General features: G+C 36.6%; 1 protein-coding gene across 7 annotated transcripts in view; it reads right to left on the reverse strand.

Moving 5' to 3' along the window:
• hdac4 (histone deacetylase 4) overlaps positions 1–27,057 on the reverse strand; it is a 532,842-nt gene that overhangs the window by 58,340 nt on the left and 447,445 nt on the right. For all 7 annotated transcript variants that reach the window (XM_039756441.1, XM_039756439.1, XM_039756440.1 and 4 more), the window contains 4 exons: positions 18,569–18,676; positions 16,947–17,002; positions 14,423–14,510; positions 12,525–12,644 (listed from right to left, as the gene is read on the reverse strand). In XM_039756441.1, the coding sequence (XP_039612375.1) occupies positions 12,525–12,644; positions 14,423–14,510; positions 16,947–17,002; positions 18,569–18,676 (372 nt within the window). The remainder of the gene's footprint in view (positions 1–12,524; positions 12,645–14,422; positions 14,511–16,946; positions 17,003–18,568; positions 18,677–27,057) is intronic.

Below are 27,057 nucleotides of genomic sequence, written 5' to 3' on the forward strand. Positions count from 1 at the left end.
CAAGCCTACAAGCCATCAGGTCTGTCCAATACTCAATAGGTCTATATTCAGGAATACTTGTTGGTTATCAGTGCAGTCCAGTGTCTTGACGTCTTATGGGATGGGACTGCATGACCTAAGAAAATGACTTGAAACAAACAATGGAACATTTTACATGCAACTGTAGGCAGGCATTTCTTTGTCTTAGTCATTCTTTCACTTTGTATTTCTCAATTGACACTCAGCAGACTGTGCTGCTCTTATCCTTCTTATTATTATTGTGTTCCTTGTCCTTGGCCTTTGCAATTTGCTTGACACTCACCAGAAGTCGTTGCACTTCTTTTTCTTTCCACCATGTCACTTAGATTTGCAATCACTTTGGCATTACAAACCCATGACCACAGGTCACTTTGCCGAGGTTGCTGATACATGAAATTATTTGAATTTCCAGACCACATCAGGTCATACCATTTTGATTATGACCAAGATCAAGATTCTAGCACCAGTAGTTTGGGAGCAATTGTGTGACAAACGGACAGACCTTAGCATTTCATATTATATACCTTATATATATATATTGCTTTTAAAAGGAATCAATTGAAAAGTCAAGACACGGATATATCTATGTTTTAACCAGGCTGACCTGCTTTTTATGACTTCTGAAAAAGGTACACTCTCAGACCTACTAAATCACAACAATTTAGGGTATTGATCACAGAGGAAATTTAGCAAAGGTGTCACTAATTCATCCTTGAACAATTTGTAGCGGGGCTATATGATTGTAGATATTTAATGTGTGTTTTGTGTTGAGTCATGTGTTTTTTGCATCGTCCTGTTTAAATCCATTGTGTGTTTATGTAAGTGTTGTCCCCGAAAACATACTGGGAAGGATGATGCAGGGAGGCAGTGACCCCAATACTGGTATTTCCTGTTGACTCACCAATTTCATCCGGGATATTTTTATTTAAACGAGAGGAGGGAAGTATCATGGAGGAGAAAAGGAGATTGAGAGAAGAGAGGAGCCATTTAGCATTCATTTCACCAAATCATTGCGCAACCTCACTGTATGCTATATTCATTGTCCAGATCATCAGTATATCAGCCAGTGCAAAGAAACCCTGGGGTCTGGATTTATTTCAACCACTGCCGAGGATTCACATGGTGAGATCGTTTTTAATTATTTCGGGAAGGAGCAAACCTAACATATCGAACAGTATTTAATTGTAATCAGGACATTAATAACTTTGGACTCATTCTATTTTACCCATTTATGTCAGTTTGTTTTTGATCTGTGTTTTATGTTTATTTATTTATTGTTTAGGGACAAGGTAGGGCTTTGCATTGTTTTGATTACTTTATATTCGTGTGCTTATTATAAATAAAATATATATAGCATCTTTCACTTGTGCCTTTGGGCTGGTGGTGGGAATTGTGAATTTATATATATAATTGATTGCCTGTCTTTCCTTGTATATATACCTTTCCATACATTATCCAACCAGCTATATCCCAACTATAGGGTCACAGGGGTCTGCTGGAGCCAATCCCAGCCAACACAGGGTGCAAGGCAGGAAACAAACCCTGGGCAGTTTGTGTGCATATATATATATATATATATATACACTGTATGTATGTATGTACACACATACACACACACATATATATATATATATATATATATATATATATATATATATATATATATATATATATATATACTAGCAAAATACCCGCGCTTAGCAGTGGCGAAGTACTGCATTCAAATTTTTATTAAGAAGAAAATTTAACCTTTTTAAACTGAGGGAAAATATGCCAATAATAATTTGTTAAGGATCTCTTTGTATACTATGTTGTCAGTTCGGCCCTCCGGTTGTAACATGACCAAGCTGTGCGCTGAGCTTACTCTTGAGCATGTAACTTACAGTTGGCCATGTGAACAGTAATGTTGTCTCAAATCTCACAGCTTGGATTGCTGCTGTCATAATCGGAGTTTCATGGCTTGTTTCAATTATGACAGTATTTGCAGGATTTGTTGTATTGAAGTGACATTCGGCATCTGTCAAGCGTTGTAAGCACACAACCGGATTCAGCGATAAAATCACATCCAGCTTTTGAGAGTTTAAACATTTATAAACATCAAAGTGTCCACTACGGAAATCGTCACCTGTGAATCTAAGATGTTTAAGAGGCATTGGCGGTTGTCGAAAGGTGTAAAATATTTGGCCATTTCGGTACACTTGAAAGCGACAACCAAACAATTCAGCGGCAGCCATCAACTCACATGCAGAACCATAGGTGAAGGGCTTAAGCATTTCACTCTTATAGTGCTCCTGTGTAGTCTAATTATCTCCTGTACCGTCATCAGTCTACACCTTGAACCTGTCCCAGTCATTCAATACATAAGACACAATGTTCCTCCGGATATCAAGAGTGAGCCTGATATGGCCGTGCAATATGTAACAAAGAGAATGGAAAAGGTAGGTGGTATCTCCGGGCATGGAAACCACTCGGTAAGTGATAGTTCTTTGATCGATAGTGATCATCTCGATAGACATGGTAATGGGGGTTGGAATGATAAAGGAAATGGGTACCTGAGCAATGTAAAGTAAGTGTAAAATACCTTTACAATAACAATAATTGTAATAAACAAACAATAAAACAGCGGAGAAGCCGTGGATTAAACAAAAAGGCTGTAGTTATCAGTAGGGAGACGTGAATCCCGTGGCGAAGCAAGGAAGGGAATGTAGAGACTGGAGCAACGGACGGCCTTATATAGGCAGGCAGCCAACAACGTGGGAGGCGTTTGGATGGGGGACCCAACGCCGCCTCACACGGTGACCGAGCTGCAGGCTATGGGCGTATATGTACGTAAGTAGGATTCAGTTAGCGTTGGGAACCCGTGTACCAAATTTCTTGAAGATGGGCCCATAAGTAACAAAGACTGTTGAAAAGTTCAATATGGCGGCCGACAGTGGCATCATACCACCGAAATAAGTACATACGTTGGTTTCGGTTAGTGCAGGGAAGCCACCTACCAAATTTCGAGAAGATGGGGCCATAAATAAGAAAGTTCAACATGGCGGACGTTGTTGACCATTATGACCATAACGCGTAGAATTTCGAAATGAAACCTGCTTAACTTTTGTAAGTAAGCTGTAACGAATGAGCCTGTCAAATTTCAACCTTCTACCTATACGGGAAGTTGGAGAATTAGTGATGTTGGAAAATTCAATATGACGACTGACAGTGGTGTCATGCCACCGAAATAAGTACGTACATTGGTTTCGGTTAGCTCAGGGAAGCCACCTACTAAATTTCGTGAAGATGGGGCCGTAAAAAAGAAAGTTCAACATGGTGGACGTTGTTGACCGTTATGACCGTTACGCGTAGAATTTCGAAATGAAACCTGCTTAGTTGTTGTAAGTAAGCTGTAAGGAATGGGCCTGCCAAATTTCAGCCTTCTACCTATACGGGAAGTTGGAGAATTAGTGACGTTGGAAAGTTCAATATGGCGGCCAACAGTGGTGTCATACCAACGAAATAAGTACGGACATCGGTTTCCATTAAAAGTTCAATATGGCGGCCGACAGTGGCATCATACCACCAAAATAAGTACCAAATTTCAGCCTTCTACCTACACGGGAAGTTGGAGAATTAGTGACATTTGGAAAATTCAATATGGCGGCCGACAGTGGCGTCATACCACGAAATAAGTAATATATCGGTTTTGGTTAGCGCAGGGAAGCCGCCTACCAAATTTCGTGAAGATGGGGCCATAAATAAGAAAGTTTAACATGGCGGACATTGTCGACCGTTATGTGTAGAATTTCGAAATGAAACCTGCTTAACTTTTGTAAGTAAGATGTAAGGAATAAGCCTGCCAAATTTCAGCTTTCTACCTACACGGGAAGTTGGAGAATTAGTGATGAGTCAGTGAGTCAGTCAGTGAGGGTTTTGCCTTTTATTATTATTACTAGCAAAATACCCGCGCTTCGCAGCGGAGAAGTAGTGTGTTAAAGAAGCAATGAAAAGAAAAGGAAACATTTTGAAAATAACGTAACATGATTGTCAATGTAATTGTTTTGTCACTGTTGTGAGTGATGAGTGTTGTTGTCATATATATATATATTTACACACACATACATAAACATATATATATATATATACATATCTATACATATACACATATATATATACATATATATCTACATATATACACATACATATACACACACACATAAATACATACACACATATATACATACACACAAATACATATATATATACATACATACACACACACATATATAAACATATATATACATATACATACATATCTACATATATACACACACAGCTATTTCATATCAGTGCAATACGCTGCTTGTTAAAACGGATAACTCCCGCTCTTACGTGCAAGTCTGTGTGGATATTATGAACTATCGTATTTGTTCAAGTTCTATTTAAATTTTAAATAGAAGGAATTTTTATTTAGTCGACAGAAATATCTTTGGTAGGAATGGTAAAAACAGACAGGAATATTATTAGTGAATAAATCAACTCAAACCTTAAACAACTTATAATATTTTGCTCTCCATAAAATTTATCCTGTCTAAATTATACAAGTTAGAAATAAAGTAAACGTTAAAAGAACAAACATTCACATTTCTTTACTCTTATGTAATTTTATATAAAAATAAACTTAGATTTTAAATATCCCAAAAGATTTTGCTCTCCATAAAAATATATCCTGTCAAAATGATACAAATTCAAATATGAACATGCTGCATAACAAAACCTAGAAATATAAATGAAATGTGTTCTTTCAGCAATAACAAATCAAATCATTCAGTTGTCTTTGCTCATATGTCATTTTAGAGCTGGACGCCTGGCATCTTTTTTTGGCCACAGGTTCGTTTCTGTTTGGTGTGAGGTTCTGTGTTGTGGAGATTCTCAGGATGGATTGCAGGTGCTCATCAGTGAGGCGACTCCTGTGTGCTGTTTTGTTAGTCTTTATCACTGAGAAGAGCTTCTCACACAGATATGTGCTACCAAACATGCACAAGGTTCGAGCCGCATGTAGACGGACTTTTTTTGTTCTTCAAAGTCACCAAAGCGCCGTGCAAACTCAGTGCGCTCAGTTTATCAGCAAAGTGCGTATTTGGGAACACCGTAGTGACGACTTGGTTTAACATTACTTGGCAACAGGGAAAGTGGGGCAAGGTGCACTGGTGCATTTGTGTCTCCCATAAAAGCAGCTTCACTTGAAATCACTTTGTGATTGTGCACGGGTTAAAACGTCCGCTGAAGTGTCAGATTCTTATTTAATTATGCTGCTTTCTGTATCTTCTGCATTGCATTCAGGTTAACCTGATGTTTTGTCTCATAGTGCCGTCTTAGATTAAATTCTGTAATTACAGCCACATTAGCTCCACAAATGAGACACACGGGTTCAGTAAACATATACTCAGCCTCCCATCGGTTTTTAAAGGCTCTATTTTCAGAATCAACTTTTCTCTTCAGCATCGTGTGAGCTAGCTTCGCAATAACTTGATTAACTTCGGTAAGTGTTGGCAAGGCAGCTGAAGCGCTGCATTATGGGATCTGTAGTTTATTGTGTTACCAGCGCTTCATATACCGGGCTTTAATAACAATAATACAGTATATAAAATGATCTCGGGGCGGATATAATTACACGGGCGGATGTGGCCCGCCCTTGAGTTTGACACATATGGACTAAATAGAACTTGAAAAGATATATTTTTCAAATGTGATCGCGCAATTCAGATAGTGTTGACGCAAGCACTACAGCCTGCATGCCTCAATAAGTCATCCTTCCCTCGCTCTTACTTTTTTACCGTTCATCTAATGAATACACTGAGTATGGCTTTACCAAAACAATCATTGATGGCGAATAAAGTATCCATTATTCGAGTATGTAGATCGGGTTATATATATATACATATATATATATATATATACCAGCGTATAGCGGAGAAGTAGTGTGTTAAAAAGCTATGAAAAGAAAAGGGAACATTTTAAAAATAACGTAACATGACTGTCAATATACAGTATTTGTTTTGTGAGTGTTACTGAGTGTTGCTGTCATCAAGGATTTGATTATCATTATTTCTTTCAATCAGGTTCGTATTTGTAGGATGTGTTGTGTTCAAGTTACATTCCGTGTTTGTCAATCGTTGTAAAGATGACAGGTTTCATTCATCGATTCGTTTCTTACTGCATCAATAAACAGCTCGTCTTCTTCTTTATCTGAGACCTGACACACTGCATGCACGGTTTTTTACACTGTCTTCCTTTAGCGGACATTGACTTTTTCCAACGTGTGCTTTGTTTTGGATTTATGAATATGCTTGTATGTATCAACGCTTCATATTTTTGCTGCCTTTTCAATTGTGTAATTGGTTTTGTTCAGCTCTTTGGAACTGTTGCTTTTATCTGTGCACTGCGTCAGTTCACGTGAGCCGCTCGGTGTACATGCATCGAAGTTTCCCAGCTGTGCTGGTGCCATCTCGTGCTATGTCCATGGCTGTATTTAATGTTACCTTAGTCCTGGCACTTAAAACTTTCTCTCACAGTTTCGCTGAGTTTGTACCAAACACCACCCTGACCATCTCATCTTCCTCTGCATAAGCACAGTCCTTAACCCGTGAATATTTAGTGGGAGTTTGCTATTGGATTGCCGCTGACGGACGGCCTTATATGGGCAGGCACTAAATTACAAGCCAGCGCAGCCTGTCTATGAACTTAATTTAAAGTGTAGGTTTACATGTGCTTTGTTTCGAGTAGCAGAAGTCATGAATATGGTTGTATATGTCACTCGCTCGCTTCTTATTGTTTAGCTGCCTTCTCAATTATATAATGCATGTTTTCTTCAGCGCTTTTTAGGTCTTCCTGGTTTTCTATGTACTGCGTGATTACGTGGGAGCGTGATGATGTCACACGAAACTCCGCAACCACGGCGTTAAAGCTCATCTCCATTACAGTAAATGGGGGAAAAACTGCTTCCAGTTATGACCATTACGTGTAGAATTTCGATATAAAACCTGCCCAACTTTTGTAAGGAAGCTGTAAGGAATGAACCTGCCAAATTTCAGCCTTCCACCCACACGGGAAGTTGGAGAATTAGTGATGAGTCAGTGAGTGAGTGAGTGAGTGAGTGAGTGAGGGCTTTGCCTTTTATTAGTATAGATATATATATATATATATATATATACTAGCAAAATACCAGCCTTGGAGAAGTAGTGTGTTAAAGAAGCAATGAAAAGAAAAGGAAACATTTTGAAAATAACGTAACATGATTGTCAATGTAATTGTTTTGTCACTGTTGTGAGTGATGAGTGTTGTTGTCATATATATATATATATATATATATATATATATATATATATATTTACACACACACACATAAACATATATATATACATATCTATACATATACACATAAATATACAGACACACATATATACATACATATATATCTACATATATACACACACATATATATATACATACACACACATAAATATATATATATATACACACACATATATATATAATACATATATATATATACATATACATACATATCTACATATATACACACACAGCTATTTCAGATCAGTGCAATAGCTGCTTGTTAAAACGGATAACTCCGCTCTTACGTGCAAGTCTGCGTGGATATTATGAACTATCGTATTTGTTCAAGTTCTATTTAAATTTTAAATAGAAGGAATTTTTATTTAGTCGACAGAAATATCTTTGGTAGGAATGGTAAAACAGACAGGAATATTATTCTGAATAAATCAACTCAAACCTTAAACAACTTATAATATTTTGCTCTCCATAAAAATTTATCCTGTCTAAATTATACAAGTTAGAAATAAAGTAAGCGTTAAAAGAACAAACATTCACATTTCTTTACTCTTATGTAATTTTATATAAAAATAAACTTAGATTTTAAATATCCCAAAAGATTTTGCTCTCCATAAAAATATATCCTGTCAAAATTATACAAATTCAAATATGAACATGCTGCATAACAAAACCTAGAAATATAAATAAAATGTGTTCCTTTCAGCAATAACAAATCAAATCATTCAGTTGTCTTTGCTCATATGTCATTTTAGAGCTGGACGCCTGGCATCTTTTTTTGGCCACAGGTTCGTTTCTGTTTGGTGTGAGGTTCTGTGTTGTGGAGATTCTCAGGATGGATTGCAGGTGCTCATCAGTGAGGCGACTCCTGTGTGCTGTTTTGTTAGTCTTTATCACTGAGAAGAGCTTCTCACACAGATATGTGCTACCAAACATGCACAAGGTTCGAGCCGCATGTAGACGGACTTTTTGTTCTTCAAAGTCACCAAAGCGCCGTGCAAACTCAGTGCGCTCAGTTTATCAGCAAAGTGCGTGTTGGGAACACCGTAGTGACGACTTGGTTTAACATTACTTGGCAACAGGGAAAGTGGGGCAAGGTGCACTGGTGCATTTGTGTCTCCCATAAAAGCAGCTTCACTTGAAATCACTTTGTGATTGTGCACGGTTAAAGCGTCCGCTGAAGTGTCAGATTCTTATTTAATTATTCTGCTTTCTGTATCTTCTGCATTGCATTCAGGTTACCCTGATGTTTTGTCTCATAGTGCCGTCTTAGATTAAATTCTGTAATTACAGCCACATTAGCTCCACAAATGAGACACACGGGTTCAGTAAACATATACTCAGCCTCCCATCGGTTTTAAAGGCTCTATTTTCAGAATCAACTTTTCTCTTCAGCATCGTGTGAGCTAGCTTCGCAATAACTTGATTAACTTCGGTAAGTGTTGGCAAGGCAGCTGAAGCGCTGCATTATGGGATCTGTAGTTTATTGTGTTACCAGCGCTTCATATACCGGGCTTTAATAACAATAATACAGTATATAAAATGATCTCGGGGCGGATATAATTACGCCGGGCGGATGTGGCCCGCGCCCTTGAGTTTGACACATATGGACTAAATAGAACTTGAAAAGATATATTTTTCAAATGTGATCGCAATTCAGATAGAGTTGGCGCACTACAGCCTGCATGCCTCAATAAGTCATCCTCCCTCGCTCTTACTTTTTACCGTTCATCTAATGAATACACTGAGTATGGCTTTACCAAAACAATCATTGATGGCGAATAAAGTATCCATTATTCGAGTATGTAGATCGGGATATATATATATACATATATATATATACCAGCGTATCGCAGTGAGAAGTAGTGTGTTAAAAAGCTAGAAAAGAAAAGGGAACATTTTAAAAATAACGTAACATGACTGTCAATATACAGTATTTGTTTTGTGAGTGTTACTGAGTGTTGCTGTCATCAAGGATTTGATTATCATTATTTCTTTCAATCAGGTTCGTATTTGTAGGATGTGTTGTGTTCAAGTTACATTCCGTGTTTGTCAATCGTTGTAAAGATGACAGGTTTCATTCATCGATTCGTTTCTTACTGCATCAATAAACAGCTCGTCTTCTTCTTTATCTGAGACCTGACACACTGCATGCACGGTTTTTTACACTGTCTTCCTTTAGCGGGACATTGACTTTTCCAACGTGTGCTTTGTTTCCGCAGTAGTTGGATTTATGAATATGCTTGTATGTATCAGGCGCTTCATATTTTTGCTGCCTTTTCAATTGTGTAATTCGTTTTGTTCAGCTCTTTGGAACTGTTGCTTTTATCTGTGCACTGCGTCAGTTCCGTGAGCCACTCGGTGTACATGCATCGAAGGTTCCCAGCTGTGCTGGTGCCATCTCGTGCTATGTCCATGGCTGTATTTAATGTTACCTTAGTCCTGGCACTTAAAACTTTCTCGCAGTTTAGCTGAGTTTGTGTCAAACACCACCCTGACCATCTCATCTTCCTCTCCATAAGCACAGTCCTTCACCCGTGAATATTTAGTGGCAGTTTGCTATTGGATTGCCGCTGACGGACGGCCTTATATGGGCAGGCACTAAATTACAAACGCCAGCGCAGCCTGTCTATGAACTTAATTTAAAGTGTAGGTTTACATCGTGCTTTGTTTCGAGTAGCAGAACTCATGAATATGGTTGTATATGTCACTCGCTCGCTTCTTATTGTTTCGCTGCCTTCTCAATTATATAATGCATGTTTTCTTCAGCGCTTTTTGAGGTCTTCCTGGTTTTCTATGTACTGCGTGATTACGTGGGAGGCGTGATGATGTCACACGAAACTCCGCCCCACGGCGTTGAAGCTCATCTCCATTACAGTAAATGGAGAAAACTGCTTCCAGTTATGACCATTACGCGTAGAATTTCGATATAAAACCTGCCCAACTTTTGTAAGGAAGCTGTAAGGAATGAACCTGCCAAATTTCAGCCTTCCACCCACACGGGAAGTTGGAGAATTAGTGATGAGTGAGTGAGTGAGGGCTTTGCCTTTTATTAGTATATATATATATATATATATATATATATATTAGTTATCACTTTTCAACATATCTGCACTTAATTTTACACTTTGACTTGCATTGCCTGCTTAACTGAGGATTTGTGGAAAGGACTGCTTGTAAGGGGTATGGCTTGGTGTTATCTTTAGATTCCTCAGTTTAGCCAGGTTACAGGTCTTCTTTGTGTAGTTGCCGGTCTGGAGAAGGGTCGGCCGTTACAAATTAATTTTCAAATTCCATTCAGTATCTTCAACTTCTATTAATTTACCTACCACATTCAATACTGGACTCTGAAGGTACTATTGTAGTTATAATATTTGTAGTTTTAGCTTTTGCATTGTAGTGCTTAATAGGAAAGAGCTATATAAAATAAACTGAAAAGACTCAAACTCAGTAGAATGAAGTCAATAGCTTAGGAGTAATATATAATAAAAATAATTTTGCATTTTTCTCAGCATGTGTTTCTACTAGGGTCATCAAAGTTGACTCTCTAACAAATGCAATTCATTTTTAAAGGTATAATGCATGATTTTCTGCGGTGGGTTGGCACCCTGCCCAGGATTGGTTCCTGCCTTGTTCTCTGTGTTGGCTGGGATTGGCTCCAGCAGACCCCCGTGACCCTGTATTTGGATTCAGCGGGTTAGAAAATGGATGGATGGATAATGCATGATTTTTTCCTTAATTGATGGACCTTGCTTTTTTAAAAAAATCAATTCCAACTTTAAAGATTGCCTTTAAATTGCCTAGTTAAACATTCACAAAACTGAAAGCATTCTGCAGTTGTTACATAAAAGTAGTTGTGTATCAATGTGTTGATACACAAGAGCCATGGTCCAGGTCACAGAAAAACTTGCCAAATGGTTAAAAGGAAACTACACAGATATTAACAAACTCGGGTAAAATTATAACTCATAATAGGACAAGGAAGACATGTGACAAAAGTGCAGAAGAGACATCCTCTAGCAATTCTACTGTATTCCAAAATTGTTATAATTTAGCTAGTGATGGAATGTCTACTCCAAATCATTTGTTTCCTTTTATCACATAGACTGTCGATTGGAATAAGATCTAATGACCCGGCAGACCACATGCATTAAACTTAATTTAGTGTCATGCTTCTAGAACTTATCTGGTTATTAGACTTTTCGCTTATAGCATTACTCGACTGAAGAAAGTGTGTTAACTCAGTATTATAGTTATCCCCTGTCATAATGCACTTAACCTGAAAATATTTATTAGTTATTCAATTGCTTACAATGTTTGCTCTACCAAGACCCCAATATATGTTACAAAAACAGATGTATTAGTGGTATTAAAAACATGAACTATTGACACCTGGTGCTCTAAAACCTTGGTTCTCTCTTCAGCATGAATCAGCAATAACCAGGATTTACCAAACCAAATAATGTATTTTCAAGTTCTTCTTTCTTCCCTGTTTATACCTCTTAACTTTGGTGATCTACATGTTCTTATTTATTGATGTGTTAGTGGAGCCTGATTGCATTGATTGGAACTGTGCATTCTGATAAACCTCTTTTCCAAGCGCTTGGTTCTTAGCTATTACCTAACCAACTGTTGCCGATTACCCATTTAAATTAAAACCATTAATTGGTGGTTTCTTTTCAATATATCTGTGACACTGTCAGAAGTGAAGGTGTACTTAACAGAATGGCACTCAGTTAGTAATTCTTTTTGATGCTCATTTAGCTATAAATGAAGCCAAAATATAAATAAATAAACAAATAAATACATTCAGTACTTTTCTGCAACATAGAACATTGAAACCCCGTTATTTACCTCAAGGTTCAGGTTATACTTAAAGTATCCATCATAAATTACAGCCCATTACAGCTATTAATAGTGTACAAACATTTCACTTTATTAAAAACAAAAAATTATTAAAAAGAAGTTTTTAAATATGTTACCATTTTTCACCATTTTTACACCATGTTAAAAAGGTTTATGTTTTATAAAATGCAAACTGTTAATAATAACTTATAATGGATACCTCAAAGTGTTACCACGTTATTTCATATGTTACTACACTGTCCATCAGAATAACTAAAATGTTTATTATTAGATTATTAAAAGCATACCTCATCAGGAGCTCCACTTCCTGGAAAGAAGTTGCCATCATCATATCGATGCAAGGACACATATAGCACGCTGGGATCAGTGTAAAAAGCTTGCTGGGTTCCATTACCGTGGTGGACATCCTGCAGAAAAACAAATGCTAATGACCCACCACTTCAAACAATGTGCTAAACGTATGACTTTTGTTTTTTTAGTTTAAAAACACTGTACTTTAACATAAAGCATTGCATAACTTGAAACAAAGTTATATTAAAAGAAATATAATGTGTCTGTCTACTGTAACATAAAACTCAGGATTTTGATCCATACAACTAATCCATCCATTCATATTATAGTACAAAGAAAAAGTATGCAAACCCTCTGGAAATAAACGCATTTAAGTATATGATTTGGATTTAATTTGCTAACTTATGGCCTAGACAGCTAACAATCATCAAGGTGATAATGAATTCACAGGTTTATCAAGGAGTCATACAGGATAATATCACAGTGGCTATCCACCAGCTAAAGCTTCATAAAAGTTGGGTGATGCAGCAGGACAATTATATTAAAAATCAGGAAATCCGCCTTATGGAGGAGCCCAAGTCAGAGCCCAGATCTCAACCCAACAGAGCTTCTATGGAATGACCTCAACAGACCCATTCACACCAGACATCCTAAGAATATGGCTGAGCTGAAGCAGTCCTGCAAAGAAAACATGTTTTTATACAACAACAGCATGTACAAAAATGCCTATATTGGCTTCCAAAGTACATATAGTAGATCTTCCTCAAATTCACAAGATGGTACAAGTTAGTGTCAAATCATTGGCACTCTACATTGGCCTGCATGGCATTCTTACATAAATCTTTCACAAAAATTAAGATATTCTAGGTGACTACTCTACGTTAAGTTAATACCACTACTGTAGTGACTTTTTTTTTTTTGTATTAAGCACTAGACCTTGGATGTCCTCTTAAAAAATATTACACAAGGTAAATTACCTTGCTCTTGCATGCATGTTTCTAATCTAAATAATTGCACACAGAACAACAACAACATTTATTTATATAGCACATTTTCATACAAATAATGTAGCTCTAAGTGCTTTACATGATGAAGAAAGAGAAAAGAGACAAACTAAGAATTAAAATCAGGGAACACTAATTAACTTAAAATAAAAGTAAGGTCCGATGGCCAGGGAGGACAGAAAAAACAAAAAAAACTCCAGACGTCTAGAGAAAAAATAAAATCTGCAGGGATTCCAGGCCATGAGACCGCCCAGCCCCCTCTAGGCATTCTACCCAACATAAATGATCAGTCCTCATTGTATTCAGGGTACTCATGGAAGGATTTGATGATGATGGTCAAGTGGACTTCTGGGCTTTAATCTATCAATGTAGAACTCCTCAACTATCCTTGAACTGAGAACCTCACAAACCACCTTGATTTTAAATAGCACCTTTGCAAAGCAAACACCATTTTTAGACACAAATCTTTAAGTAGATGTACATAATGCAACTATCTGCATACTTTTTTTTTATACTTGGAGTACAATGGTGGGAAATTAAATCAGTAGCCTTGCGTTTTGAAGCCTTATTCCTTAGTCACTGCTCCAAACAATCTTTTTCCACTGTATGTATCAATTGTATACCAGTAAACAGAATATTTTCACTGTATTTTATGAAGAGAACCCTCACTAGATGACACCTACATTTAATGCAGTGGTCTTGGATTAGTATTTCTAAAAAGAAAAATTGAAGTCAGGATTGACTTATTGTAAATATCATCTAAACCATCCATTTGCCCCTCAGCTATTGCTTCAAGTGTTTTGTTGCATACTGAAGGCAAAATAATAAATACATTTGATAATGTTATACACAAGAAGTATAAAAAACAGACCAGAGCCTGATACACTTACCCAGTCAACTATTAAGATCTTGCTAACACTAAGCCTTTGTTGCAACAACTTGGCAGCAATAGCTACAGAATTGAAGTAGCAGAATCCCCTGGATAATCAAAGAAAACAATACATCATTTTAGCAAAAGAAAAAATAAATTTGATTTTAATTTACACAGTTCATAATCTTACACAATACTCTCAAAACTGACTATTACAAATGAGTTGTGGGGAGCTTGAGCCTATCCTGGCAGCTTTGTGTGCAAGGCTAAGAAAGTATCATCCACTAGGTCTCAGTCAATTGCAACACCCAAAGTCACTCACCAACAAAAGACAATTTAAAGCTGACAATAAGCCTAACACACACACCTTTTAAGAAATATATAATGTTAATGTATTTCAGTAAGGATTTGTGCCATCCATCAACACCTAGTTTTTCTCTTGGTGTCTTTAGTTTGTCTTTAATATTTTAGAAATGTACAGTATCTCACAAAAGTGAGTACACCACTAATATTTTTGTAAATATTTTATTATATCTTTTCATGGGACAACATTGAAGATAAGACACTTTGATACAATCTAAAATAGTCAGTGTAAAGCTTGTAAATTGCAGTGTAAATTTGCTGTCCCCTTAAAATAGCTCAACACACAGCCATTAATGTCTAAACCGCTGGCAACAAAAGTGATTACGCCCTGTGGAAAAATAATAAAAAGTTGATCAGTATTGATCAATCTGGTGTACGTGACAAAAGCCACACAGGCCTTGTCTTGTCTATAAGTGCACATGACAAGTGCAACTTCCTGTTTTTCCTAACAGACAAAAAACCACAAGTGACCAACTGATGAACTTTAAAAATGTTGTAAATGCTGATCCAAGCAAATTGTTGTAAAGATGTAATGTTTTGAAATTCTTGTGCAACTAAAGTCATAAGACAAAGCTTTGCCCTATAAAAGATTTGGGACACCGACCCCTCGGGGCAGATGAAGGGCAGGTGTCCTAGGACTGTGCTTCTCTGTCATCTTACCTTTGCCTGGTGTGTATTAATAAAAGATTTTTTACTAACTTTAATTATATCTCTCTGTCTTCAGTCACAAGAAACGATACTATAGAAAAAGTGTCCACAGCCCCTAAGTGAAAAATGTCCAAATTGTGCCCTATTAGCCATTTTCCCTCCCTGGTGTCATGTGACTTGTTAGTGTTACAAAGTCTCAGGTGTGAATGGGGAGCAGCTGTGTTAAATTTGGTTATTGCGCTCACACTCTGTCATACTAGTCACTGGAAGTTCAACATGGCACTTCATGGCAAAGAACTCTCTGAGGATCTGAAAAAAATAATTTTTGCTCTAAATAAAGATGGCCTAGGCTATAAGAAGATTGCCAACACCCTGAAACTGAGCTGCAGTACAGTGGCCAAGACAATACAGCGGTTTACCAGGACAGGTTCCACTCAGAACAGGCCTCACCATGGTCGACCAAAGTACAGATACTCAGCGTCATATACACAGGTTGTCTTTTGAAAATAGGCACATGAGTGCTGCAAGCATTGCTGCAAAGGTTGAAGGGGTAGGGGGTCATCCTGTCAGTGCTCAGACCATACGCCGCACACTGTATCAAATTGGTCTGCATGGCTGTCATCCCAGAAGGAAGTCTCTTCTATAAGAAAGCCCACAAACAGTTTTCTGAAGACAAGCAGACTAAGGACATGGATTACGGGAACCATGTCCTGTGGTCTGATGAGACCAAGATAAACCTATTTGGCTCAGATGGTGTCAAGCGCGTGTGGTGGTAACCAGGTGAGGAGTACAAAGATAAGTGTGTCTTGCCTACAGTCAAGCATGATGGTGGGAGTGTCATGATTTGGGGCTGCATGAGTGCTGCCGGCACTGGGCAGCTACAGTTCATTGTAGCTGTGACATACTGAAGCAGAGCATGATCCCCTGCCTTCGGAAACTGGGCCGCAGGGCAGTATTCCAACATGATAACGACCCCAAACACACCTCCAAGACGACCACTGCTTTGCTAAAGAAATAGAGGGTAAAGGTGCTGGACTGGCCAAGCATGGCTCCAGACCTTAACCTTATTGAGCATCTGTGACACATTCCTCAAACGGAAGGTGGAGGAGTGCAAGGTCTCTTACATCCACCAGCTCCGTGATGTTGTTATGGAGGAGGGGAAGATGATTCCAGTGGCAACCTGTGAAGCTGTAGTGAACTCCATGCCCAAGAGAGTTAAGGCAGTGCTGTAAAATAATGGTGGCCATACAAAATATTGACACTTTAGGCACAATTTGGACATTTTTCACTTAGGGGTGTACTCACTTTTGTTGCCAGTGGTTTAGACAGTAATGACTGTGTGTCGAGTTATTTTGAGGGGACAGTAAATTTACACTGTTATACAAGCTGTACACTGACTACTTTACATTGTATCAAAATATTATATCTTCAGTGCTGTTCCATGAAAACATATAATAAAATATTTACAAAAGATATTGCAAGATATTCTTGCAATAAAAACAAAAAATCTTCAGATTAAAATTAAAACTTACATTGGAGTGTTTTCCTCTGCATGATGTCCTGGGGGACGTACCACAGCAAAGCCATTCTGAAACCAGAAAATTGTAAGCAATTTTTATCCACAAGCAAGTTATTTTCAAAAGTAGTTTGTGAATCATCTTTCAAATACTACAGGTACTGAAAATTCATTAGGTTTTGTATTAAACATAAAGATTGCTCTGACCTTCCCAAATATGGAAGATCTTGTATTCTGTGATGATGCGCTGGCAAGTTTGCATGCTATAAAACATATTGATCACTTTATTAAACACACTGTGTATTTGGCCGTCATCATATTAGACAACATCATATCTGAAGAAGGGTATGTAAGTAAAAATCCTGCCTGCCATGTGGTGCTGCTGCAGTTACAAACTATGAATACATGCTATTTGTAATGGTCAGTCTACAGGCATCTGATTGCTCAAATGTGTTCAGAAGTTACTTAGTGAAAGTGAAAGAAAAACAAGCATATCACAGAAGCCAGTATCCAATTTTGCTAGCTTCTTAGTGAATTTACTTCTTTTGCTATAGCTGGCACACAGTGACTAAGCATAACTCACATAAGATGCCATGGAATTCTTAAGACATGAAATGAAGCAGAGATCTACCACAAGAAAGGCTGCAATGATTTTAGTGTGTTATTAAAATTAATATGGGTTGGCATCCACTGGGCTGCAAGATCTTAAGATTTTCTTGTTAATAATTTCTTTCAGCCCAGAGGGTAAATGGAACACCAACTTCATATTAAAGAAATGTTAATAAAATAGCCATCTATATATTTAACACTTACGGTATATAATATAATTAAAGTCACGCATTTAAACATTTAAATGTTTCTAGCTGTAAAAATGCTAGTTTATACTGAACAACATTTAGCAGTTTCAAGCATTAATCTGTCTTCCAAAAGTAGCTATCAAGTTTCTTTTACCTACTTACAAATTTTTTGATATCTTTAATCGTGAATTCGTATGCCAGAAGGGTGTGACGGGGTACTAACTTTCAGAAAGAAACAGAAAGAAAGATGCACCGCTGCCATGAAGCGGTCTGAATCAGCACCCACGCACCACTACTTCCGCCCTTCCTCTGTCAGTCCCTGATGACGTCACCAATCCCACTATCCACCTCGGCTCCTACCCAGCATGCACCTCTACTTCCAGTCCCCCCTCATAAATGCTCCCACTCCGCCATCTTTGGGCGGTCAACTGAATGGCACGAATGTGCAACCTTGACTGTACTCCTTATTATTTGCAAAAGTATTTTTTCAGTATACGGGGCCAGAAACCCTACTTTACAGTTGTTTTTGTCTTTATTTTACACTGACCATATTAAACAGATTACAAGAAATGTAGAAACACTGTGCAGCAAAAAATATTTAGAGTACCAATCAGTCCATCACTTTGGGCAAGAATTTAGGATCAAGAACAGAGTTTAAATAAACACAAGGGAAAACATTCCAATGTCATGAAGGCCTTGATTTAATTCAATTACCAGTATGAACTTTGATGCTGCACTATGATGTTTTCAACAGGTATTAGTTGTTTTAAGATGTGAATGCTTATTAGATATTAGATATTTTGAAAATGTGTTTTTAAAAAAAAAAACAACAAAAACTTACCTTCAGTTCCCCAGATGCAACTTTAAAAACCAGCTCAATGACAGATCCAACAGCATACCTAGCAGCACTAGAAGAGTGTACCTCATTCCAAATAGTGTCACTGTCAACCTGCAATAGGAAACATACATATATTTAAAGTAAACCTCTCACTATATGTTACATTAAAATGCAAAATAAACTGACCCACAGCTTTGCTAGAATACTACACAAAATATGACCATATTCCAGATTAGAGAAAAAGCAAAACCCTAATGTTTAGGTTATTAATGTAAATTTTTCAGATGTCCCAAAAGACAGCTTAAATGTCCTTGCCTTTCTGACCTGGTAATTTACTTTCCAATAAGCCACTAATTTTAATTATAATTAAATAAACACTTAGAACGCAGGGTATTTCTATTTGCTGACACCAAGATCAAAATTACCTGTTAAAAATATATATTTTTAATCTTTTATTGAATTTATTAAAAGCATGTAATGTTCCATACAATAAAGTCGAACTTAACAAAACTAAATTCAATTCAACCCCCACCTCTGTAAATGACCTGTCGTTAAAAGTGCAAATGTGACTAACTAATAAGTAAAGCTACATTCCTGAACACATTTAGTGGAATTTTCTTTTCCAAAATAAGAGATGTACCAACTAATCTTTACATTTAGAAGGCAATCATTAATTCAGATTTTGTATAAGTCTGAGGGAAGTCACATTCAGTTGCAACTGTATTTACTGAAATGTAATTCTTAGCATGTAAACAGTTGCAGAGTGGGAAAAACAGTGGTGCTAACAATAGGCATAATGCACATTGTTAAAATATATTTAATGATTCAAGTAAAATAGCCATTTCCCTCTCCCAATTATAGCAAAATATGGAGAATATTAAAAGAAAAAAACAAACAAATAAAGGAAATGTTATGAATTCTTATATGGCCACTCAATATTCAGCATAGGTGTCACTAAAGAAAACAGTGGTATTTTGAGAATTGTGATTCTAAATGAATATTCAGAACAAATCATTCTTAAGTATAACCATTTAACAAGGAAAACTAGCAAAAGATTACAAGTATAGTTGTACCTGACACTGTAGCCAAAATAAATAGGCAATCCATCAGGTAGCTAAATTTCTCTAGCAATTATGCTGATGCATAAAGGTATTTGCTCAACAGTAATCAGCTAGTGGCAATTATGTGAACTACAGACTGAGTAGAGGATTTTCAAAAATAGTTACCTTACACCTAGGATTCAGTGCTTTTCATTTAGTCGCATATAGTTTGCAATGTCTGTCAAACAATGTGATGATGGCAGAAAAAAAAATCCTCAAAAATTCAAAGAGGAAATGGAAGTACACATCTACAATATCAGTTTGGCAGGCAAAAAAATGGTAAGAGCTTGGGAATAGCCAATGGAATACTGTGCACACATTCTTCTACTTGTGAAGGCTGTGCTTGAGCTCAAACAGTAGTTGACCATTTTACTCACTAAATATATACAGTTTATTCAAATCAAGGTTATTTTAGTTCAGTTTTTAAATTAGCTTTTATTTCTATACTATTTGCACCTGTCATTCAATTTTAGCTTAGGTTCAGCTTAGTTTTATGAACCTTTGACCATTTTGTATTTTAGTTTTTATTTTTAATGACACAACTCAATTTAGTTTTTATTTTGAAACAATCATTTCAGTTTAATTTTTGTTTAAGCTTAAATAATGGCTCTTTGATGATGATTAAGAACTCTACACTGTGCCAAAAGACATAGTAAAGGGACTGTAGAAAAATGCAGGTATGTCTAAAAAGGCACAATGAGATTACTTTAGAGTTATTTTCAGAACATTTTATAAAATGTCTCACCCACATGACCTTGGAAGCCATTCTTGGTCACCGCCGTGAAGTGATATCAGAGGCTCAGAGAATTTTTCACGAAGCAAGGTGATTGTCTGCCGGGATGTATGGCAGGTAGCCCCAAGCTGCCGAAACTACATTTCACCAATTCCGTCATCCTCCATTTCTTGCAGAACATGTCCCAATAACGGTTGCCATTTACAGTAACGGAATTTCCATCATCATCTTCAAAAAAGAAGGGGCAAATCACGCCTCCTCCCCAAATACCACACCAAAGCGTGGCTCGTGGGAGATACATTTCGTGCTCTTGGATCATAATTTACAGAAAGGGACTGTTCTTGTTCTTCTGACTTCAAACCAATTACACTTTACATAACATATTAAAAAGTATTTTTCAGAATACTGTAATTTTAAAAAATTTTGACAACTTGGTGGTGGAACTATTTCATCCTAAATGGCGGCCATCTCTGGGGCTCATCGCTAGGGCCCACGATTTACCGCGGCATGTTTTTAAATTCCGCGGCGTACCGTGGCACAACAAATGCAGTACCAGAACTCCATAAGATTAATTCATAACCCAAGCAAAATAAATGCAATTTTTCTTATTCTTAATCCTTAATAATAATCAATCATAATTCGTAATACTAATCAAATAGGTATATCAAAGCGTTCACATCCATACATTTTAGTCCACAGATTTGCTTTAGGCAAACGATGCTGAAACATATGTAGGCATAATATTATTCTCAACAAACTATCGAATAATGTGTCTAAAATTATTGTTTATTTATTGTTGAAGAAAACGGCAATGTAAGCTAGTAGGTTTTCTTGTGACAGAGAATATCGCAGCAGTGACAACACCGATCCATATTTTGAGAACGAACGTTCAACATCAACAGAAGAGATCGGCAACGCAATGTAAACTTTAGCAAGAGCTGCTAAGCGAGACAGTCTGTCCTCTAAGGCACACCAAAAAGCAGTGATATCAGCTGGAATTACTTCACGAGATGCTGTCTCCAGATAAGCTTGCCATTCATCTGCTGTAGCCATCATTGTTGGCACTGATGGTGCATGATCAACAAAATTCTTCGATAAGAGTGGTAGTTGTCGTGGATCAAATATTCTCACAAATCTGAATAGGTCTATTGCCGGCTGTTTGGTTCCCACAAAATATTCTTCAAGTTTAACAGCAGCATTGTGCTTTCCATCTTCACAGCTGCTGGTTACAATTGGAAATCCAGACGATTTCAGGCAAGACAGTAAGTCAGACACTTTGTTGTAGACATCGACAGTCATGAATGACTGTTCCTCAAAAGAAGTCAGAGTGTTCATAATTGGCTGGCAGTGAACAGATACAAATTCAAGTTCAGCTCTCAGCTTGTTACGTTTATCAGTACTTTGCAGCAACGCCGACAGCTTCTTTAACTGGACTGTAGCTCCACTGTGTTCGATTTCAGTAGCAACGAACGAGATATTAATGACATGATGCAATAGGCTAAAGAAAGAAGTTAAAGAAGTAATCAAAATTAATCATACTAATATCAATATGCCTCAAATGGTGAGATTTTATTCAGATTTGGTATTTTCCGCCGCAGTTAGGTTAATTCCGCGGCGTGGCTTTTACCGCTGCAAAACCCTAAATTCCGCAGGCCGCGGTAAATCGTGGGCCCTACTCATCACTGATTAAAAGTTTTTAACTTTTGATGAGACCTGAAGGCTTCCGTCTTTGAATAAAATATTTGGACAGCGAGTTCTCAGCCTCGCTTCACCATGTTTCACAAACCAGTCACTTCAAAGTGAATAACAAACAATTGTGCATGATAACATTTGTGATTGGCAGGCACAATTTAACCTGTGTCTCTTTGATTTCAAATTTCAAAGGATTCACCTATAGACTTTCCCTATGAAGCTTTAGTAATTACGAGGAGAAGAAGAGTTGCACCATTACACTTTTGTAAATATTTGGCAGGGGATTTGTTGGCTTCCTTCACGGTACACTACTAGAAAATATTTTGTGCTTAAATTTAAAAATTTGTGCATCCTCACCTATGGGTTCCCCACAGTGAGACAGTGGGCTCCTGGAAACTGGTTAATTTAAAAAATAGAAGCAAGAGATTTTAATTCACCAATTTAAATTTTATTTCAGTTTTCAAGTAGGCAGATTTAATTTCAGCTTGATTTTTACGTATAGCTCAGCTTTTAGCTTTGCTTTAATTTTGTTTAGCAAAATGCTAAAATGCTTTTAGGCATTTTAGTTTTCATTAAAGGTCAAACCTTAGTTCAAATAAATCTGATACAGAATAATATTAATTATTAGGTGGAAATCATTTGTTTTGGGTTTAGGTTATAAAACCTGAATTCTCCTGAGAGAATCCAGTTGCTACTCCATGATTACTCTCTCTTTCCATTTTTGAGTCCAAACATATTGTTTAATTTTAACATTTATTTAGTTTTTAGTCTTTAAAATTAAGATATCACTATCTTTTTGTTTATAAACTGTAGGAAACTAGCATCTCATTCAATCATCATCCTTCTATCTACGGATCTTTTTGAGATCAAGAACAGACCATAACCTATGCTTGGCTGCACAAGAGTAGTTATTATATAATGGTAGTAGTAGTATGTGTACAGAGTTCACTGAAATTTTTGCTTACGTGTCCATCCAACATGTAAAATGCCACCACTTTTCAGAGCTATGATAAACAAGAATCTATTAGAAGTACTTTTGGACTATACAAGAAATTTAGACTAAACAGAAGAGCAATCATTATAATCTGTAAGAATGTACATACTCCATTACAACAGACAAAAAAGGGTCATAATTTAGTGTGCCACTTATAGATTCACCAGGATTAGTTCTGGATCATAAGGTCCGGAGCCTACCCTGGCAGCAATGAGTGGCAGAAAGTAACCAAACTGAAAGTTTGCACTAACTTAAACACACCCATAATCATTCATATGGGCCAATTACCCTAAATTGTTTCTTAGTAAATAAGTGTTTGTTGTTTGTCCTATTGGGCAAAAAAACAAAACATAAATACACTGAAATATTTGTGTATTTATATTTTAGATACAATTTTGTCTCTGACTATTCGCATGGGCAATTGTTATAATAATAGTAGTTGTTCCCATTATACATTGACCTGAACTGTCTATGGTCATCCAGAGGAGAGTCTCAAATTTTTATCAGCATCTTCTAAATTTTGCTTTTCATCACATTCATTAAGAGTAACATTTTTGATAGACATAGTCATAACCACAGGATTTAAAATATGTCAGAAAAATGAAATCTTAAATATTTTTCATTATTAGTACAAACATATTCTATGTATATTAATAATGAGATATACTGTGTATATGTATATATATATATATATATGTATATATATATATATATATATATATATATATATAGTTTATGATGTAAATTAAAGTAAAATTTTTATAGTACTGGATTTTATAAGAATCTGTAATATGTATAAAAATGGCTTCTCAATTGGAATGTTTGTACTGTTTTACAAACAAACATCATTGTGTGACTTTATTCACTTTTGAAAATTAATCAAATAGTAGGAATAATGTGTGATTATATTTTACACCTGTTTTACTTGTACCTTAGATGGTTGTAGGACAAATAAAGTAAATATTTTATTATCACATACATTTCACTGTATACAATATACTTTTCTATAGTGAACCCCATCTCAATGTACATTTCAAATGCAGAACTACTGAACAATTGTTTAGATACCTTATTTTTTTTTACTTTGAACAACTAGAAGACAGATACTTTCACTTGCTCAGGGTCTCAAAGTGCATCAGCACTGAGGATCACACTAGCAACATTGTGATAACAGTTGAACATCTTAGGCACAAAACCATACTGTCTGTCTGCATGACACTGTGCAAATGCATTAAATTCTTAATATAGTTGAGCCTCATTTGCAATACACTTTGAAAAACTGTGACTCCTTTGATAAGCTTTGCAAATGACATAAATTAGAAGAAACGGAATACTCCAAAAGTAGACAAAGATATCTACTTATAGTATTAAGGGCTCTGATTTTTTTTCATTGAAGTCTGACTTACATGGAACTACTATTATACTGTATTATATTATATTACTAGCAAAATACAAAATACGGAGAAGTACTGTGTTAAAGAAGTAATGATAAAGAAAAGGAAACATTTTGAAAATAACGTAACATGATTGTCAATGTAACTGTTTTGTCACTGTTGTGAGTGATGCGGTCATATATATATATATATATATACACACACACACACACACACATATAAACATATATATATATACATATCCATAAATATCTACATATATACATATATATACACACACATACATATATACACATACGTCCACATATATATACACATATCTACATATACACACATAAATATACATACACACACACACACACACACACATATATATATATAAACACTCTTTGGGGTGCGAGCAACTGTTGCTGGGGGTGCCAGAATCCATCAAGGAAGAAAAATGAAAAACATTATTTGTACAAAATCTTAATTTATTTATCCATTCCTAAATAATTAAATGGGCAGGGTATTTCGTATCAGTGCAATACGCTGCTTGTTAAAACGGTTGACCCCCACTCTTACGTGCAAGTCTGCGTGGATATTATGAACTATCGTATCTGTTCAAGTTCTATTTAAATTTTAAATAGAAGGAATTTTTATTTAGTCGACAGAAATATCTTTGGTAGGAATGTAAATTAAATGTAGGCATCATTGCATAAATTTTTCTTCACCATAGAAATGTAAAGAGTAAATTCGCCTTACATTCCAACCAAAGATATTTGTGTCGAATATATAGAACTTGAAAAGATATATTTTTTCGAATGTGATCGCGCAATTCAGATCGAGTTGACGTGCACTACATCGAGCTCGTGTGCTATTGTGGTTTCGCCCTGAGTGCCTCAATAAGTCACCCCTACTTTTTTACCGTTCATCTAATGATTACACTGAGTGGCTTTACCAAAACAGTCATTGATGGCGAATAAAGTATCCATTATTCATAAAGCTTCAATTGGTGATTTGTCTTTCTGCGTTAACCGCATATTTTTTCATACGTCTCAAACCAAGGGGGTGCGAGGGTAAAATGAATAGGGATGCGCTGATCAAAGTAATCGGTGTACCAGGAAATCAAGAATTGACAAAAGTTCCCCTTTGCTTGTAATGCAAAGTGTGATTAAATGCATTATTTTTAGCGTTATGGAGCACATGCATCAAAGCTTCTCAGCTGTGCTTGTGCTAAGAAAAGGAAAGATTTTAAAAATAACGTAACACGATTGTCAATGTAACCTTTTGTAAGTAGTGCCTGGAGGATTCAGTGTGGAGAAACTCTAGAGACAGTGTGTGTATTAACTTGTGGATTTTTCTGTGAGTATTTGGTGGCAGTGTGACGAAGTTGCTTCGAAAGACGGCGTTAGCCGCGGAGCTCAGCTCAGAGCGAAATTAGGTAAATGGGAGGTGAGATGATGACTTCCCCACCCGCCTTAACTGTCAATCCCCCACAAACACAGTCTCTCGGAATTTGCATAAGCACACCCCTTCACCTGCAATTTTAACTTAGTTACAAAGTGATCAAAACTCTCGTTTATATCCTGCATCCTCTCATTAAACTTGTATCCCGCATTACCCGTGGGCATGAGAAACGCCAGCGGCAGCCTGTCTATGAACTTAATTTAAAGTATAGGTTTACACCTTGCTTTCTTTCCGAAGTAGCAGCACTCATGAATATGGTAGTATATGTCACTTGCCCGCTTCTTATTGTTTCGCTGCCTTTTCAATTATATACTGCATGTTTTCTTCAGTGCTTTTTGGAGGTCTACCTGGTTTTCTACGTACTGCGTTGACAGTCAGTTCATGTGATTACGTGGGAGGCGTGATGATGTCACACAAAACTCCGCCCCCCACGGCTTTCGAGCTCAACTCCATTACAGTAAATGGAGAAAAATACCTTCCAGTTATGACCATTACGCGTAGAATTTGGAAATGAAACCTGCCCAACTTTTGTAAGTAAGCTGTAAGGAATGAGCCTGCCAAATTTCAGCCTTCTACCCACACGGGAACTTGAAAAATTAGTGATGAGTCAGTCAGTCAGCCAGTGAGTCAGTCAGTGAAGGCTTTGCCTTTTATTAGTATAGATTATTAATTACTAATATATTACTCTTCATACATGCACAGAAAATGGATATAAAGATACTTAATTTCAGTACAATGCAGTTGGAAAGGTGTGTGAAAAACACTTGGTTCCTAATTTAAGTAGATGGAGACCAAACCTCACACAGAGTCTCATGTACAAGTCAGGCAGCAGTGCTAATAGTTACACAATTGTTTTGCCCTAGTTATGCAAAAAATGGTTAAGCCTTAAATGATCCGACTATTGGGCACTTATCACACAATGTAAGGTAGGGTAAGGTCGAATGTAGGTGTATTTGTGAGAGATGGAAATAAAGGGAGTGGACTGATGTTGAGCACCTTTGGTTTTGGAACATGAACAATGAAGTTGGAATGAATAAAAGCTCCATATACTCATTCTGACAGGATCGTTTTCAAAGCACATTTTTAAAAAGCCAGGAAGAAAACAATTTAGTCTGATTTCCATAACAGAA

This window comes from Polypterus senegalus, chromosome 6 (genome assembly GCF_016835505.1).
Source record: "Polypterus senegalus isolate Bchr_013 chromosome 6, ASM1683550v1, whole genome shotgun sequence".
NCBI classification, from domain to species: Eukaryota; Metazoa; Chordata; class Cladistia; order Polypteriformes; family Polypteridae; genus Polypterus; species Polypterus senegalus.